Source organism: Cervus canadensis, chromosome 11 (genome assembly GCF_019320065.1).
Source record: "Cervus canadensis isolate Bull #8, Minnesota chromosome 11, ASM1932006v1, whole genome shotgun sequence".
Taxonomy (NCBI): domain Eukaryota; kingdom Metazoa; phylum Chordata; class Mammalia; order Artiodactyla; family Cervidae; genus Cervus; species Cervus canadensis.
The window spans coordinates 76,141,256-76,160,285 of record NC_057396.1 but is presented as its reverse complement, the minus strand read 5'-3'; the positions used below and the strand labels follow the sequence as shown (position 1 = coordinate 76,160,285).

General features: G+C 45.0%; 1 protein-coding gene across 7 annotated transcripts in view; it reads left to right on the top strand.

Annotated features, from left to right (window-relative positions):
• Positions 1–15,800, top strand: part of LPXN (leupaxin) — a 38,441-nt gene extending 22,641 nt beyond the window's left edge. For 3 of the 7 annotated variants that reach the window (XM_043482254.1, XM_043482255.1, XM_043482260.1), the window contains 5 exons: positions 369–536; positions 1,711–1,884; positions 1,983–2,064; positions 13,486–13,700; positions 14,478–15,800. In XM_043482254.1, coding sequence (XP_043338189.1) covers positions 369–536; positions 1,711–1,884; positions 1,983–2,064; positions 13,486–13,700; positions 14,478–14,747 — 909 coding nt within the window. In that variant the 3' untranslated portion in view covers positions 14,748–15,800. The remainder of the gene's footprint in view (positions 1–368; positions 537–1,710; positions 1,885–1,982; positions 2,065–13,485; positions 13,701–14,477) is intronic. The other 4 variants (XM_043482256.1, XM_043482257.1, XM_043482258.1 and 1 more) reach the window with 2 other exon arrangements.
• Positions 15,801–19,030: the final 3,230 nt, after the last annotated feature.

Here is a 19,030-nt window from a genome sequence, read left to right as displayed (position 1 = left end):
TCTTGAAAATTGCTCTGCACCATGAGCCTAGAGCAGTGAGTGGCACAAACCAGCTGCCCAAAAAACATTGCAACATAAATGAGTAAAAAGAAGATGAATTGCCGACCTGCAGTCATCATAAGAGATAAGGTATCAGCTTCCGAGGTTCAACTTCCTACTGCCAGAAGAGATTTGCAAACAGGAAGACTAGTCAGATTTCATTCAGCCTGAGGAACTTAGAATGAAAGGGAGATGAAAGCTTTTTTTTTTTTTTTTGGTGTTGCAATGTTAGATTCTTCCAGCGCCTTGCAAGTTCAGGGGAAAACTAAGACAGAGTGCAGAAGATGCTAATGAGGATGACTCTCTTTACGGTTCTCTTCTTGGTACAGGTTACAGTGAAAGCAGATGCCAGCAAGAAACCCGCATCCGACAAGCAGGATCACCAGGCCTCCCTGGACTCCATGCTGGGGGGCTTGGAGCAGGACTTGCAGAACCTGGGAATTGCCACAGTGCTCAAGGGCCACTGTGCCTCCTGCCAGAAACCGATCGCTGGAAAGGTGGGATGGGCCAAGACATTGATTCCGTGTCTGTGTGTCGGTCTCCATCCTCCAAGGACTGCTCTTTCTTCTCATAATCTGAGACAGTTTAGTAATGCCGATCCTTTACAGTGCTCCAGGCGTGGACTAAGCACCGTACAAGTCTTCTTTTATTTAGTGGCTGCATTATCCCTTCAGTCCTGCATTGGGAAGATCCCCTGGAGAGGGGCATGGCAACCCACTCCAGTATTCTTGCCTGGAGAAGCCCCATGAACAGAGGAACCTGGTAGGCTACAGTCCATGGGGTCGCAGAGAGTCAGACACGACTGAGCGACTGAGCGTATGCACGCAGACACACAGCACTTCAGTGGTCACAAGCTCTTTGTAAAGTGAGGAAACTGAGGGCCCGGGGTCGTTGACTGACACGGCCAAGATCTAGTAAGAGGTCGATGTAAAACCCAAACCCAGGAGATTCTGGCTTGAGAGTTTGAGCTCGTAACCGTTTTCCTCTACTGCCTTATGGAGAATAACTTTCCCTCTGCTCCCTCGGTTCAAATTTTCCCAGTGCAAAGTGACTGATTATGACTTTCAGCCACTCCCAGCATCATAGCATGACCACAAATCCTGCTTGGGCACCATCCTTCATCCAAGGCATTATAAAGGGCACTGAGACCCGACTTTCCACAGGGTGTGAGATGAGGTGTCAGATCAGAGGAATAAAAACTGTCATTGGCCTTCTCCTGTTCCCGGGATCCCTTCCAGGCCAAGCGTGTCGTCCGTCACCACTATGCTCTGTTTCGTGTCTGTGATTTTCTGGGGCAGTATAGCGGAATGAGCATTTATTAAGTCGGGACAGCGGACACCATGCCATTGTCCGTTAAGTATGGACCACAGGTGGAGAAGGGAATGGCAGCCCACTCCAGTACGCTTGCCAGGAGAATCCCAGGGACAGAGGGGCCTGCTGGGCTGCAGTCCATGGGGTCACAAAGAGTCGGGCATGACCGGGCGACTCACACATACACACATACCCATGGACCACAGGCCGCGTGAGTGCACCCGAGGTCTCGGCCTCAGTGCGGCGTAACTGCGGGGGTGTCGTTTCCATGGATGCTGTTGAAAGGGCACGCCCCAGAGTCGCGCAGGCTGCGGGCCCCCGCGTGCCGGGCCCCCACGCCAGGTTGGCTTCACCCTGCAGGTGATCCACGCGCTGGGGCAGGCCTGGCATCCCGAGCACTTCGTCTGCGCCCACTGCAAGGGGGAGATCGGCTCCAGCCCCTTCTTCGAGCGGAGCGGCCTGGCCTACTGCGCCGAGGACTACCACCGCCTCTTCTCTCCGCGCTGCGCGTACTGCGCCGCCCCCATCCTGGACGTGAGTGGCCCCCGCCCCCGCCTTCGCGCAGCTTCTGTGAGAGCCGGCTCGCGTTTACAGCCCTGCAGCCTCCTAAACCCTCCCTGTTGCTTTTCCAGAAAGTGCTGACGGCCATGAACCAAACCTGGCACCCGGAGCACTTCTTCTGCGCTCACTGTGGAGAGGTGTTCGGTGAAGAAGGTACGGCCCGGGTGGTCACAAGAGGACCGGGAGGGCTTTTCGCTGATCTTCTCTGCTGGTCCTGGTTCCTGCCTCGACCACCCAGGTGCCCGTTTCGGTGCCAAGCGCCATCCCTTCCTACCTGATCTGACATTGATACCTCTTGCTTAAATGAAAATTTTAAATCAAAGTCATACAAATGCATAGTTTAAAATGCAAATACTATGCCAAGAGCAATATTAAAAAAGAACACTCCCTTGCTTTCCCTTTTTCCACCCCCAAGTCCAGTTCTCCTCTCTAAATATTCTAGCTGCTTCTATTATTTACTTGTGGGGCTTCCCAGGTGGCGCTAGTGGTAAAGAACCTGCCTGCCAATGCAGGAGACGCAGGTTCCATCCCTGGATCGGGAAGATCCCCTGGAGGAGGGCATGGCACCCCACTCCAGTATTCTTGCCTGGAAAATCCCATGGACAGAGGAGCCCGGCGAGGCTACAGTCCACGGGGTCGCAGAGAGTCGGACACGACTGAGCCACGAAGCGCAGCACATCACATTATTTACTTGTATATTTTAAATAGTATATTCCGCTATATTGATTTTTTGTCCAATTTTAGCCATTACATGTTAACGTTCTACCAAGAGAGATAAGGATTTAGAAATGTTATTACGCCTCCACCTACCCCCAACATAATTCCCCACCCCTATTCTCTCAGTTATAATTAGGTCGTAATTATAAGTCAGATGAGTATTCGATGTGTACATGTTGGCAGTCACATAAATATTGCTCACAGTTGAGTCAGGTAACAAACTGTGATATAGTACAGTGTGGATTTGGGGGTTCGTCTGCCTGGTTCAAATCTGGGCTGTGGTATTTATTAGCCATGTGATGTTTAAGTTATTTAACCTTCTTTGGAGCTCACTTTCCTCATGAGTAAAATGGATCTAATAATAATGCTTACTTTAGGACTTCCCTCCTGGTCCAGTGGTTAAGATTCTATGCTTCCAGTGCAGGGGGTGTGGGTTCGATCCCAGTTGGGAATCTAAGCTCTCACATACCATGTGGCACGACCAAAAAGTTTTTTTTTTTAAGTGAGAAAAAATGATGTTTACTGTATAGGGTCATTATGAGGATTTTAAGAGACAATATCAATGTAGTGTTTGCAATGGTGCCTGGCACGTGAAGACTGGTAATGAAGATGACGATCATTGCCTTGGTGTCCTTTTCATACACATGTGTTATTTACTGAAATTAACATCTGGATCCCTTTTTCATTCGCTTAATTCTTATTGTAATTATCACTAATTTATCTGATAATAATCACTAATTATAGTGATAATAATATCACTAATAATCCTTCTCAAAATGGTCATCCACTTCTGGTAATATATCAGTTCCATTCTTTTTTTTTTTTTTTTTCTTGGAGACATCTGTCCAGGAGACTTTCATCCTTCTGCTCCAGCCTGCCTGCTAAGAAACAATACTTTATCTCGGGAATCCCCTGTACTAAATCCTTCCCTCCATCTTTGAATATGTATTACTGCTTTTATTTTGGTGGAGCACAGCCTCCAGTAGCTCCTGGTAAAAGCTTTGAAACCTTGAGCATCTGAAAATATCTTGTCTCCCTGAAGTGTCCTGGACGTGGAATTCTAGGTAGAAGTTACTTCCCTTATCACTCTGAAGACATTGCGCCACTGTCTTCCAGCCTCCATGGCTGAAAGTTTCTTTTATTCAGATTTTGTTCTTCTTCCTGACACTTTCTACGTGACCTGTTTCGCCCTTGTTGCAAGCTTTTTGCTCCCTTCTGTTTTCTGCGTTGTCTTGATTTTTTTTTTCCTGACTTCTTCTTTTTATGTTTGTTTTGAACCAATATGACTCATTTATGAAAGCAGAACACTTCTTTTTCTTTTCCTGTCCTTTTAGAATTAATTCACGGGGCAAGTTTTCTTCTAAATAAAAATTTGAGGCAGTCTTATGTCTTTTTTGATTATTCTTAATGAACTACTCTAAATAGAAAATCAACTTAAGACACAGAACACAAATCCAAGTCCTTAGGTAATTCATTCTGTGTGATAACTAAAGCCTCCAACGTATTTAAAGTGACAGCTACCCTCTCCCCTGGTGGGTCCTTTAAGCTGCAGGAGGCCGGGGAAGCGGGCTATGGCCGGTCATTGGTCCTTTCCTGCTTTTATTCTCACACCCATTGCTAATCTCCACAGCTGACCCCTCCAGGGTTGAATCAGGGGTGGATGGGTTTAGCCTGGAGGGCAGAAAAGTTCTAAGTTGTCTCATTTGCTTTGGCCTCTCTGGGCCTGGCATATATTTAACTCCGACTTTCTTGTTGTTGTTGTTTAGTCTTTAAGTCGTGTCCGACTCTTTTGCGACCCTATGGGCTGTAGCCCACCAGGCTTCTCTGTCCTTGAGATTTTCCAGGCAAGAATACTGGAGTGGGTTGCCATCTCCTTCTCCAGGGGATCTTCCCGACCCAGGGATTGAACCCAGGTCTCCTGCGTTGCAGGGAGATGCTTTACTGTCTGAGCCACCAGGGAAGCTGGCTCGAATGACTGCACTTAATTTCAGGTGCCTCGCTCCATTCAGCGGCTGTAGGCCCTTTAACCAGACTCTCGGCTGTGGGTGTTTTCCGGGGATGAGTCAGATAGCACCAACTGTACCCCACGCCTGCCAAGCACCCATACCCAGCTCTCGGAGTGGTTCCATTGCAGCCCCTCTCTTGACTTGAGGTTCCCTGGGACCGCCCCTCATGCCTCTCGGCGATGGTGGGGCACACACAACACAGCTTTCTGAGAAACCCCTGTCTCAGCTTCCCTTTCTCTTTGCTGCTGTTCAGTCGCTCAGTCCTGTCCACTCTCTGGGGCCCCATGGACTGCAGCACGCCAGGCCTCGCTGTCCTTCACCATCTCCCGGAATTTGCTCAAACTCATGTCCATTGAGTTGGTGATGCTCTCCAGCCATCTCATCCTCCATCTCCCCTTCTCCTCTTGCCTTCAATCTTTCCCATCATCAGGGAAAAGATCCTTTCCCTTTACCTGTTTTATATCCTCAGTGTTAAGTGAAGACTCCAAGCTTTGTGCAGATTTGTGCAGCTAGGTAACTGTCTACTTTGAGGGACGTCTTGCCGCCCACTTTGAACTTTGACATCTATCACGTCTTGATTCCCTCTATCCTGTTGCATTGGTCTTTGCCAAGTGCTGCTGGCCTTTGCTTGCCCATTCTTTATTTAAGAATGAATGAGACACTTTAATGCTAACCGGAAGCTCTGTGGGTGAGGCAGAACGTGCTGACTGGTGGGCTGGTACTCAGGGAGGGTGCTGCAGGACCCTCGATTATTAATATTTTAGGTCTTCTGCCTTGAATAAATTTTACCAAAGAGTTGCACTATCTGTCAGCTTTACAAAAATTAGTTAAAGGGATTAGGGGATGGGTTTTTTACCATTCAGTATGCCAACTTTTATTTGATTCCCATTTTCTACTAAAAAACGTAGAACTTCCATTCCATCAGGCTTCCTCGGTGGCTCAGACAGTAATGTCTCTGAGCTGCCTCGTGGCTCCGCCTGCAATGAGGAGACCCGGGTTTGGTCCCTGGGTCCGGAAGATCCCCTGCAGAAGGGAACGGCAACCCACTCCAATGTTCTTGCCAAGAGAATCCATGGACAGAGAAGCCTGTTGGGCTATAGTCCGTAGAGTTGCAAAGAGTTGGACAGGGCTCAGTGACTAATACTTTTAGTAGAAAGCTTGACTTCTTTTCTCATAATAAATGTCCAGTATCCTTGAACACTGAGACCCTCTCACTTGAAATTTACAGAAATAATCATTGCATTATGTTTCGGATGGGGAATCTGATTTTCTGACAGTTCTTCAGACTTTGAACCAATCCTGCTTCCAGCCTTGAAGACTATTTTATGAATTTAAAATAAGCTGAGCTTGAGCCCCTTTGATGTTTTGGAGCTCAGGATGGTTGAGGGTTTTTTTGGCCATGCTACTCAGCATGTGGAATGTGGGATCTTCGTTCCCTGACCAAGGATCAGACCCATCCCCCTGCAGTGGGAGCACAGAATGTTCACCACTGGACCACAGGAAGCCCCAGGATGGCTTCAGTTTTACCAGCGTCTCCCTCTTTCATTATCTAGGTTTCAGGTTTTTGCTGTTGTTGTTTGTTTATTTTGTTTTGTTTCTGCCAAGCTAGATGCCACTCTAACAGCTAATTTAAATTTTAGACGATTTTGATATTTCACCTGTGGCATGGTCTTCCCTTTTCTCTTGTTTCCCATGAATCTTTCTGTTTTAAATAATTCTTTACCTATTGTGATAGTGATGTTTCAAGAGGGTATGAAGATAAGCCCCATGTTATGCTACTTCTCCTGGAGGTCAGGTCTTAAATATCAGGCAGGTTAACATGTATGTGTGCTAAGTTGCTTCAGTTGGGTCCAACTCTCTATGATGCCATGGACTCCAGCCTTCCAGGCTCCTCTGTTCATGGAATTCTCCAGGCAAGAATACTGAAGTGGGTTGCCCTGCCCTCTAGGGATGGAACCCGACCCAGGGATCAAACCCACATCTCTTACGCCTCTTGCATTCGCAGGCAGCTTCTTTACCACTAGTGCCACCTGCGAAACCCTATGTATATTGCTAACTATTATTCATATAATCCCCACCACAACTTTGGGAGAATAATTTTACCAAGTATTAGATGGAAGCACTGAGCATCAGGGAGGTAAAGTCATTTTCTTTTTTAAGTCATGCAGCTAGAAAATCAAAGAACTGGAATTTAGACTCAAGTCTCATGTCTGCAAGTTCCATGTTTTTTTCTGCGCCATTGTAACTGCCCCTTGATGGAGACTGAATCCCTCTTCTGCTGTTGGGTCTCTTTACTTTCTTGGCACAAACATGGTGCAGTTTATTTTAAGACAGACCTGGGTAGAGTAGCACTGATAAAGTCTGCTAGCAAAGTGCTTTGTAGTCATTTGCTTGCTCACTGAAGCTTGTTCAGTGCTTTTCACAAATCATTAGGTCTTTCATTTTTAGATTGCACTTTAGTTAAACAGCATTTTTCATTGAGATTTAATCTAAGTCATGGTCAATTTATATTGCACTGGTTGCCATAGAAGTCTGAGGGTTTGTTGGGTAAAAGAGTCAGCAAGCGAATACTGCCCATGGATAATTACGACGTGGAAGGTGCCTGAGAGCAGACAACAATGCATACATATTTCAAGAAGAGACATAAGTTAGATACAAAAGAAAAATACCCTATCCATAGGATAACCAGGAAGTGCCATGAAGGTAGCTAGTTCATATTGTCTATGGCTTGGGCCCCTTCTAACTAGACAAGGCTAATTTGGTCATTTATGACTTTATATAATCAATATGAAGCCACGCTTAAAGTGTATTTACTGAGATAAGTGATAGAAAAGGCCCTTTGCTAAGCAGAAGCTCCTCTTGGAGCTTGGAGCTTGGGTTGTATGTTTGCTTTCATCGTTGTTTTCTGTAAATGCGCCTCTTGCCATATGGTTAGTCCATTAATTAGGTGGCATCCTGCCTGGCCCCAAGTCACATAGTCACACATGAAGTTTCTGTAATGACTGCGCGACTGCTGAGCCTCCTGGGAAATTAAATTCATCTGCATCTTTGTTTCAGTTCAGAGGGTTCCTCTCTAAGGCTCACGTTGCTAAGTACACCAGCCCTTAGCATCCTCCCACAGGGTCCGGGTCCCCAGTGCCCGTGACTTTCTCTTTAATTGTTCATTATCCAGGCCACGCAGGTGCCCCCTAATTTCCCGGGGGGCTGCGAGCCTCACCGGAGTACAAACACCCTTCTTCTCTCGAAGGTACTTTTGCAAATTGTTAGTGTTTCTTATCCGTCCTCCAGAGTAATTGGCCCCGGAGAGAGCCGCCAGGAAAGTTAAGTGCGGAAACTTTCTCAATTTGTTGGATTACTCACTGCAGGGGTATCACAGCAAGTTGGGCTGATTGCTTTCGAGTCCTCTCCCGGGGCTCACCTGAGCTGAAACAGAGGCTGTTACTTCCCCGCTGTGTCATGCTTGAGACCAGTTACCCTGTAAATGCCTAGACGAGGGTCTTTCCTAGGGCAGTCGGCCTGTCTCGCAATTTTCTCAAGTAACACCTACTTCTAGGCAAGCTCAGTTCTACCCCATTTGTTTTATGAGACACCAGCATCAGCTTGGGGCCTTGTCAAGAATGCAGAGTTTCGAGCCCCAGCCCCGACCTCCTGAATCAGAAGCAGTGGGTGGGGTGGGGCCACGCAGTCAGTGAGAGTGTTGACCCAGTCCCCAGGTGATGGATGTGTGCTATAGGCGTGTGCCGCGGAAGCAAGAAAGATGGTTGTGGGTGTTGGTTTGCTTGGCTTCCCCTGATGGCTCAGCAGGGGAAGAATCGGTCTGCAATGCAGGTGACATAGGAAACGTGGGTTTGATCCCTGGGCCGGGAGGATCTCCTGGAGGAGGAAATGGCACCCCACTCCAGTATTCTTGCCTGGAAAATCCCACGGACAGAGGAGCCTGGTGGACTACAGTCCAAAGGGCCACAGAGAGTCGGGCAAGACCAAAGTGACTTAGCATGCCCACTTTCAGTTGTCCTTGAGCAGACTCTAGACGTTCTTTGACAAAGAGAACAGCTGAGCTCTTCTTTGTCTCAGAGGCAGAAAAGAAGGACACAGGACAGCTTAAAACATTACTGGTTTACATTCTTAGATCTAGAGGCCTCAGAAATCTATCAAATCGTCTGCTTTTAGAAGAAAGCGTAGTTGAACAAGGCAAGGCATCTCACAAGATGACCCGAGGTTATGGGCCACTGCAACTGCACGATTTGGGTTTGAGCCCCCGGCTCCTCCTGTTGCCTTTTTTGGATCTGGTTGCTACTGTCAAAGTGTGTTTATAGAAATAATGTTTCTTGTGTTTTGCTCACATGCTGTTTGAGTGGGGCGCAGTTAGCGAGCTCTCCTATTTAATGAATTATTGGGTTATGATATTTGAGCTCAACTGCTCCCACAGAGAGATCAAGGTGACAATGCGTTTAAGGTCCGGGACGTGACATCCAAGTTAGACTCTGAAGTTAGGCCTAGATTTGAATCAGTTCCTCCACCGCCTAGTTGGTTATTTGTAATTTCGCTGAGCTTCCCTTTTCTCCCTTGTAAAATGGGAGGGTTGCTATGAAGAATCTAATTTCAATTTAGTCCTGCAGGGAGAACCCTCAGTTGGAACCAGTAAAACAGTAGGTGCTGCAAAAATGGGATTGCTACTGGTCCTCTTTGTTTTAGGTGGAATCTCCTTGTAAATGCTAAGGAGAGTTTCTTCTAGAAAAGTTTACCTGTTTATACATGTTCTAGTTAATCTTGATGCGGGGCGACCGTTTTCTGAAGCCGATGGTCTCAACCTTGTCGTTGTAGTATTGTTCACAGGTCTGCTGATTCGATGCATCTTTTTTGAGCAGCTTCTGTGAATGTATCAGGTGCTATTCTAGGAACTAGGGAGACAGTAACAGAAGACAAAGTCCCTGCGTGCGTGGTGTGTATGTTCTAGTGAGAAAGACAGATAATAATCAAACTAGCCAACTGACTGATAACTAACTTCTCTGTACCTTAGGAGAGGGGGTGAGGGAGAGGAATAGGGTTCTACTTGAAATAAAGTGGTCTAGCTGTTGTTCCCTTAAGCAGACCACTGAGTTAAGATAAGAACCAAACCATCTGGGTGTCTTAGGAAATGATTTTTGAAACAGAGGGAATATATCACACGAGTAAGTGCTTGAGGATAAATCAGTTTATTATATTTTTCTTTTTTTTTTTAATGTGAAGACAGTAAGACCTTGTGTAAAATTTTATTTGTAATCTATTAACTTCTTGACCTAGTGCAACAAAAAATTTGTCCTACCAATATTTTTCTACATTTATTAATATTTATGTATATATAAAAGTTACAGTATACCTGAAATTCCTTTTTTTCCGCTTAAGCATTTTCCCATGTTGTTTAATAGTTTTATAATAATTTTAATAATATCAGTTATTCCATCAGGGCTTCATGTAGACAAATTTTAAAAGATTATATGCCTGAAGATGTTTACTAAAGCATTATTGATAGTTCCAAATACTGAAAACAACTAAATGTATTTGTAACAGTATATTTAGATTTCTTCTGTTGTCTGAGTAGAGCTGTAATGACTATCTGTAAACATAGAATTTTCTTCTATTTAATTATTTATGTAGATTAATTTCTAGGATTGAGATATTTATATATTTTAAGAGTATTGATACACATTATCAAATGACTTTCTAAAAGAATAACGGAATAGTAACATTCATCTTTGTCACTAGGAATATAAAAATATGTGAATATCTCCATATGCTTTGTAGCATTGAGTATATATTTATTTAACACTGTTTTTACTACTTAGCTAATTAGAAATTAAACTACTAATTAGCAAAACTTGGAACTTCAATAGTTTCTTCTATGTTTCACCCTTAATCATCATGTTGAACACAGTACCCCTAAAAGTATTTCTTCTTGGGCTAGTTGTCTATTTGTGAAGCAGACTTACTTCAAAGATTTTTAAAAGCGGTCACCGTGGGTTTCTTATCTCGCATCATCTGGACACAGGATCTTTACGAGCCAGGGGTTTTCTAATCTGCACCTCACAGTGAACATTTCAAGTATTAAAACGAAAGCACTTACACCTTAATATATCTATTTTTAAGCTTTTTATTATGGAAATTTCAATAAATACCAACATTTTGCCAAAGAAATTTCCTCTAACCACTACTAAACCACCTAGCCTTTTCTTTTGAGGGAACAATTTAAAAGCAAATCCTAAAAAATCATATCATCTCACCATTAAATACTTCAGCACACGTCATCTCCAACTGATAAACACCCTTCGTACTTCACAAAGTTAACAGTTCCTTATTTTCATTTAAAACCCACATCCCAATTTCTAAAGTTTCTAGATGGTGTTCTTCAGTTGCTTTGTTTGAATCAGGATTCAAGCAAGATCCTTTAGGTACTGCCTTTGACTGCTTTATCCCTCAAAATTTTTGAACTCTGTGACAATCTCTCTTCCTCACTTTTTTGTAGCATTGATTCATTAAGAAACTGGCACCTATGTTCTGTAAAATGTCCCATATTCTTGATTTGACTGGCTGCTGCCTCATGATGAAGTTTACATTATTTGCTCTATCTTCATCTTACCCCGCCTTCTCCTGTATTTTCTGTAAGTTGTTAATGTAGACCTAGAGACCTGATTCAGTTTAGGTTTAGTATTTAGGGGAGAATAGGTCATAGATACTGGCTGCTATGTACTTGTTGTTGAGTCATGTCTAGAGGTATGTAATGACTGGTTGACCTACTTTTGAAAAATGAAAGTGTGGCTTGCTCAGTCCTGTCTGACTCTTTATGACCCCATGGACTGTAGCCCGCTAAGCTCCTCTGACCATGGAAGTCTCCAGGCAAGAATACTGGAGTGGGTTGTTATTCCCTTCTCCAGGGGGTCTTCCCGACCCAGGGATCGAACCCAGGTTTCCTTTATTGCAGGCGGATTCTTTACCGTCTGAGCCGCCAGGGAAGCCTGACCTCCTTTTACTGATGCTGATTGACCACTGGTTGCAAGCAGTGTCAGGCTCACCCCTCCGTTTTCAAGCTCCCTGTTGATGATCATTGCCTATCACCAGTGATCTCAGTTGTAAAATGGTGACTTTTCCATCACTCTATCAGTGTTTATTAGATGGGATTACATAAACAGTACCACTTCATCATTAACTATTTAGTTAGCTTGAAATACATCTCATACAGGAAAACTGAAAAAATGTTTTACTATGAATAAATGGTTTTACCATGAATAAATGCTTTTATAACCTTATTGGAAAAAGTTTAAAAGATTTTTGTAGCTCTTTTTAGAATACAGCCTATGTATAAATAAATTATACAGTCAAAAAACTGTGTTTTAAAGCCATTGAATGAATTATTGCCTTCTTTAGTCGTGTTATCAATTTGATGTATGGTTAATTTGCTAAAACTTGCTTAAAAGTTTAGAGATTGATTTTTCTATTTTTTTTTTACATTTTATAAAACAATAATTGAAATCATATATCCAGTTTGGAACTCCTTGATTTAGTTATATTTTTCTGATACATGATTAGCAAATATTTTCCTCAGTTTCTCTTTGTCTTTGCTAATGATCTTTTTTGGTAAGTCATTCCTATATATTTTTAATGTAGCTAAATTTATTAATCGTTAGCTTCCTTTTGAAATGTGAGCCAATTTTATCACAGTTTTCTATTCCCCAGTTAAAGAGGAACCCATCCATTAAAAAACCGCATTCTTTGTTTCCTTAGGGCTGGCTGTGCTGGGCCTTCTCACTGTGAGGGCGTCTCTCCGGCTTTGGCAGGCGGGCGCCTCCCTAACCGCGGGGCGTGGGCTCCTCCCTGCAGCGGCTTCTCCTGTCGGGGAGACGGGCTCGAGGGCGCTGAGGCTCCAGTAGCCGCAGCCCCGGGCTCTGGGGCACAGGCTCAACAGCTGTGGCGTACGGCTTATTTGCTCTGTGACACGTGGGATCTTCCCAGACCAGGGCTCTAACCGTGTCTCCTGCCTTGGCAGGTGCAGTCTTTACACTGAGCCACCAAGGAAGCCCCCATCCGTTTCTAATTCACGTGTTTGTATGGTTTGAATTATTACATTTGGATTTTGCATCAATTTGGAAATTATTATTTAATATTGCTTTCTTTTTAAATGTTAGGCACTTTTCTCCCCCCCAGATACTGTTCTAGATACTGGGGATTATAAAGTGACCAGACCAAAAATACCTAGTTTCTTTCAGAGCAATCATTCCAGTGAGAGAGAAAAGGCGATGAAAAAAAGATGAAGAGATAGATACAGGCTGCAGAGGTTCTCTCTGATTCGAGGACCTTTGAGTTGATTTCTGAAACACGAGGCGGGGCTCGCCATATCAAGGTCTGGGAATGCAGAGGCCGATGGAATACTTAGTGCAGAGGCTTTGAGGAGGTATAGACCTTAACGCTTATTAAATGCTTGCCCGAATCAGGCAGGCTTCCCTGGTGGCTTAGTGGTAAAGAGGAGACGTGGGTTTGATCCCTGGGTCAGGAAGATCCCCTGGAGAAGGAAATGGCAGCCCATTCCAGTATTCTCGCCTGGAAAATCCCATGGACAGAGGAGCCTGGTGGGCTACAGCTCATGGAATTGCAAAGTCTCGGACACCATCTGGCAACAGAACAAACAGCAAACATGAACCAGGCCCGGTTCAGAAATCGCTGCACTGTGCCGTGGGTTTCTGCTAACAGCCCTTTGACGTAGGTGTCTGTTAGCACATTGTGAACGTGGGAGAGTTTAGGTCATTGCCCTCTCCTCCGTCTCTAACTTGGTTTAAGGTCTCAAACCGCAAGAGCAAACCCTTGCTTTCCCTCTCTCCAGGCTTTCACGAGAAGGACAAGAAGCCGTACTGCCGGAAGGACTTCCTGGGCATGTTCGCACCCCGGTGTGGCGGCTGCAACCGGCCAGTGCTGGAAAACTACCTTTCGGCCATGGGCACCGTCTGGCATCCAGAGTGCTTCGTGTGCAGGGTGGGCACACTCCCTTATCTTCTGCGCTTCGGGAGAGGCAGGGCTCTCCTTTCTGGGGTGCAGCTGGTAAGAGGGTTCACAGCACAGGGCGAGAGTTTGACAGGGGCTTCTTAAAAGAAATACAAGTGTTTCTCGGCCGTGAGAAGGAATGAAATAATGCCATTTGCAGCCACATGGGTGGGCCTAGAGATTGTCTTACTGAGTGAAGTCAGGCAGAGAAGGAGAAGTACAGTATGACATCCTTCTGTGCGGAGTCTAAAGAGAAACAGGCTGCCGTCCATGGGGTCGCAAAGAGTCGGACACAACTTAGCAACTGAACAACAACAGCAGAGGAAATGAATTTATTTACAAAGCAGAAACAAACTCACAGAGAGTGAATTTAGCTTGCCGAGGAGGCGGGGAGGGTGAGCAGGAGGGAAAGTTAGGGAGTCTGGGATGAATATGTACACCCTGCTATGCTGAAAATGGATAACCGACAAGGACCTACTGTATCTCACGGGGAACTCTGCTCAGGGTTATGTGGCAGCCTGGATGGGAGGGGAGTTTGGGAGAAAATGGATACATGTTTATGTATGGTTGGGTTGCTTTGCCGTCTACCTGACACCATCACCATCTTGTTCATCGGCTGTGCTCCAATACAAAGTCAAAAGTTTCTTTGAAAAAAGAAACACGAAACACCACATCCATGTGGGCATTTGCTCGTCTGGCTTGCAGAAGGGCGATATTCTAACCTCTGAGTGTCCACTGGTGGGAAACCGGCAGGGATTTCCAGGCTGAAATCTTGCTGATACTTTCCTTCTTGACATCCGCACCCCTTGTCTTTCTCTTCCCCCCACCTCCCAGGACTGCTTTAGCGGTTTCTCTACGGGCTCCTTCTTCGAACTGGACGGGCGCCCCTTCTGTGAGCTGCACTACCATCGGCGCCGGGGAACCCTCTGCCACGGGTGCGGACAGCCCATCACGGGCCGCTGCATCAGCGCCATGGGCTACAGGTTCCACCCCGAGCACTTCACGTGTGCCTTCTGCCTGACGCAGCTGTCCAAGGGGGTCTTCAAGGAGCAGAACGACAAGACCTACTGTCACCCCTGCTTCAACAAGCTCTTCCCGGTGTGATCTCAGCTGAGCCCACACGCGCCCTCTTCCGATCTGCGCGGAAATTTAAGCCAAGAGAGGCAAGCGTACATTTCTAGTTCCTGACCTTCTTCTGCTCAGTAGGCTTAGAGAGAAAGCCAAGGTGATGGACAAGGAAGGGAGCGTCTAGAGGTGACGTGACTAGGCTTCCGGCTTAAAGTTTTGATCTCAAGCCTTCTTTTTGTTTTAACAATGCGGTTGAATTTTGATCTGGGGCCTGCTGTCCAGTGCCTGTGCGGGTGTATTTTCACATGCACGCATTTGTTCCACTCCTGCCCTCCTCAGCTTTCTCCACTTTCACCTCTATTGATGGTCCCGCAGATCGATCTTCTCTGCTTGGCCTTAGGAACTGGGTCTTTTGAGCTGCCCCCATTTCCCTGTGGCCGACTTTCCCACGGTCACTGCTGCGGGCTTTGTCCCTGCTTTTTTTTAATAGAAGGATGATTGCTTTACACCGTTGTGGTGGTCACAGCTGTAGGGCTTTATTCTTGCTGTTGGGCATCACGGTGTCACTCTTGTTCCTTGTCTTTCCCCTCAGTGTATTTCTCCTTTTCAAGAGAAAGTAGATTTTAACTGGAAAACTTTGAATCCTGACATCACTGATAAATAAAGGAACCTGTGGTTTTAATGACTCAGTGTCATATTAGTTTGATAAATTTTCTGCTTCCCATGTTATATACTAGACACAATGTGCAATTAAGTTTGTATCATACCCCTTGTTTACTTCCATACAATGGCCCCTTTCCTTTAAATCAGAAGAAATGAAAAGGAGGGACTCCTAGTCATTGACTTTTAATTTAAGCCTGTAGCTTTCACTTTATTTTTTTGCACTTAAGTGATTGATTAAAAGATGGCAAAGCTTCTTAAATTTTTTTATTGCTTTGTTTACCTTTGGAGGAAAACAGTTTCCACTGGGCGGTTGTGAATTCATATTTGCATGTGCATGCATATCTCCAAACTCATAAAGCTGTATGTATTCGTTCAATTTTCTTGTATATCAACTATATCTCAATAAAGCTATTTTAAAAAGTGAAATGTGCATCTTCCTTCGACTTCACAGTTGTCACATGAAAACAAGCAGGATGGCTGTTCTTAGGGCATCTCTGAAGAAGGATGCTTTAAACCTCATTTCACCATTTTTCAGTTTGGATTAGGAAATCCAACCTCCCCCCCGCGCCCCCCCCCCAAAAAAAAACTCCACTTAGTTATTTGTTCCTCTGAAAAATATTATGAGTAAACTTGTAGAAAAGCTTGTCAGACTATTCAAGAGTCTGACTTTCTCAAGTTCTTCCTCAAGTCAATTTTAAAAGGAGTCATGCTTCCTCAAAAGAGATCTTGATACACTCTGTAACGTATCTCTCTTACCATGATATTATTAAAAATAACAGTATGATTATTTGTTATGAAAAAATTTTAAATCACTGAGGAAATCCCCTTCCCTGGAAGTATTTTTTTAAAATAGGACTGAATTTTTAAAACAGATGGAAGTCTTTAGAGTATTAATATGGGGACAGACCTTCTAGGAGGGCAGAAGTGGATGCAATGATTCTTGCCAGCTTTATCCTATTGCCCTTCTTTACTGGAGTGAATGGTAAGGGGGATCTGAGGGTTAGAAGGAAGTGGCGATAGTGACATTGAACAAAACAGGAAGTCCACATGCGCCCCAGCTGTGAGGGGGCTGATGAGGCAGGCGGCCAGCTGGCCGTTCGTCCTGGCCGAGCACCAGCCTAAGCAAAATGCATGTTCCGTTTCTAGACATCCTCTTGACTGCATGTGACTCTGTATGGTGTTTGCAGGTGTTAATATGGTGGTGTTCATGGTTGGTTTGGGGTTGGACAAAATCAACTTGGGGTTTTAACCAGAAAGAACGTTCAGGTGGTAACTTTTTTTTTTTTTTTTTTAAGGATTGGCTATTTTGAGATTTCTGTAGAACCTATGTATTTAAACATGTCAAAGAAAAACCGCAGTTTACTAAGGTGAAATTAAGAAGTGAAAATTTTTATTTTCATAATGAAAGTGGTTTTATATTTGTCCAAAAGGGGATTCTGTCTTCTGGACTAATGTTTTAGCAACAAGGAAACCACTCAAAAGTTAAAAGTTCTCCTTTTTAAAAAAGTTAATACTTCTCTCACACTGATGTGTACCTGTTTACTCAGTTCTGAGTAACTTGTAGGTTTTATTTTATTAATTAAATTTTTTTTTTTTGGCTTTGCCACATGGCTTGCAGGACCTTCGTTCCCCAGCCAGGGATTGAGCCCAAGCCTCCTGCAGTGAAAGTGCAGAGTCTTAACTACCAGACTGCCAGGGAAGTCTCCAAAATTTTGTTTTTATTTTTCAGCCGTGGCATGTAGCATGCAGAGTCTTCGTTTTCTGGCCAGGGATTGAACCTGTGCCTCCTACAGTGGAAGCGTGGAGTCTTAGCCACTGAACTGCCAGGGAAGTCCCCTTATAGCTTCTAAAAAATAAAACCTACTCTCAAAAGACAGGGTTTTTCCTACCCATGAGGATATATATTTTTATAGAAGAATGTGCCATTGATTAAGAACTCTATTCTCAAGGAGGAATCACTCAGTTTGGCCAATGGTCCTTTGGAATAGAGTCCTCCAAGGTGCTCCTTAGACAAAGACAACAATCATTTTTCCTAAGAGTTCTAGATGTAACCTTGTAGGATGGCTACTGGGCATAAGCTCCCTGTTTGTGACCAGTGGAGGGAGACAGAGCGCTTTGCAAGCAAAAGTCCTGAGATTCACCGTAACTGCACTAGCTTAGATCACATTAAAAAAGAAAAAAAAAATCACTCAGTTGTGTCTGACTCTGCAACCTCAAGGACTGTAGCCCGCCAGGCTCCTCTGTCCATGGGATTTCTCAGGCAAGAATAATCGAGTGGGTAGTCTTTCCCTTTTCCGGGGCCTGGGGGTGGTTTGGGGGGGTGTCTTTCCAACCCAGGGATCGAACCCGTGTCTCCTACATTACTCTCAGATTCTTTATTGTCTGAGCCACCAGGAAAGCCCGCATACCCACCAGTGACGTTTGCTGGGGGAATTGTACTATGCAGCCCGCCTTAAACCAAGCTAGATCATTTCCAGGGTTACGGTCAGAACTAAGTTTGTAAAAACACAAGGGCCCTGTGCAGGAGATGTGGATACTTAAAAAATCTGGGGACTGGCCAAAAGAGGTCAATGAATCTTGACTCTGTATGAGTATATATGTTCAAGAGCAAAAGAGTTTCAAGGTAATACAGAAGGTAACCAAGCAGATCTTTCCGGTGCCCTGAGGGGACATGCCCAAGAACTTCACAGAACGTAAAAGCAGAGGGGAGCCCAGAGTGAGGATGTGAGGGAAACACGCGGCGGAGACTGACCTTCCTTGGGGCCCGGGTGGGAGGCAGGGGCGGGCACAGCATTAAGAAACATCCCAAGCAGCTTCAGTTTGAGAATCTGAGAAAGGAGATCTTCCAGCTGAAATAATAGTGAGAAAGAGTGGCAACTGTGTTTAGGAGCAAACGTCACAGGTGTGTGTGTGTGTGTTCAGTCGCTCAGTCGAGTCCAACTCTCTGCGACCCTGTGGACTGTAACTCACCGGCTCCTCTGTCCAGGGAGCTTTCTAGGCAAGAATACTGGGTCTGTTAGTCACTCAGACTAACACTGCGTCTGACTCTGCAACCCCATGGACTGTAGCCTGCCAGACTCTTCTGTCCTTGGGATTCTCCAGGCAAGAACACTTGGAGAGGGTTGCCATGCCCTTCTCAATTGGATCTTCCCAACCCAGGGATAGAACCCGGGTCTCCTACATGGCAGGCAGATTCTTTACCCTCTGAGCTACAAGGGAAGCCCGTCAGGTGTCAGCAGGTCCTTAACAAGAACAGAGGTGGCAGTCATTAAAATAAGAGACAGAAAAAGTGACTACTTGCCCTCAAAATGCTGTGAGGTTAGTGTTCTTAGATAAAACTCTCCATCAGAGCGGCATGTGCGTGCTGAGAACCCAGAGGTCAAAGGGGAAGTGGAAATCTACTGGGAGACGCTGGATCACCAGGGAAGAATCCTCAGACCAGTGCTGGAGCTTGAGCTGTGCTTGTTACGATGTACAACTTAGCCAGAAGGCAGCAGTGTCTCACATCTATTCTCAAATCTATACAGAGCGAGGTAAGTCAGAGGAGAAAAACAAATATCGCTTTTTAACATATAAAGGTGGACTCTAGAAAAACGGCACTGATGAGCGTATCTACAGGGCAGGAATAGAGATGCAGACATGGAGAATGGACGTGT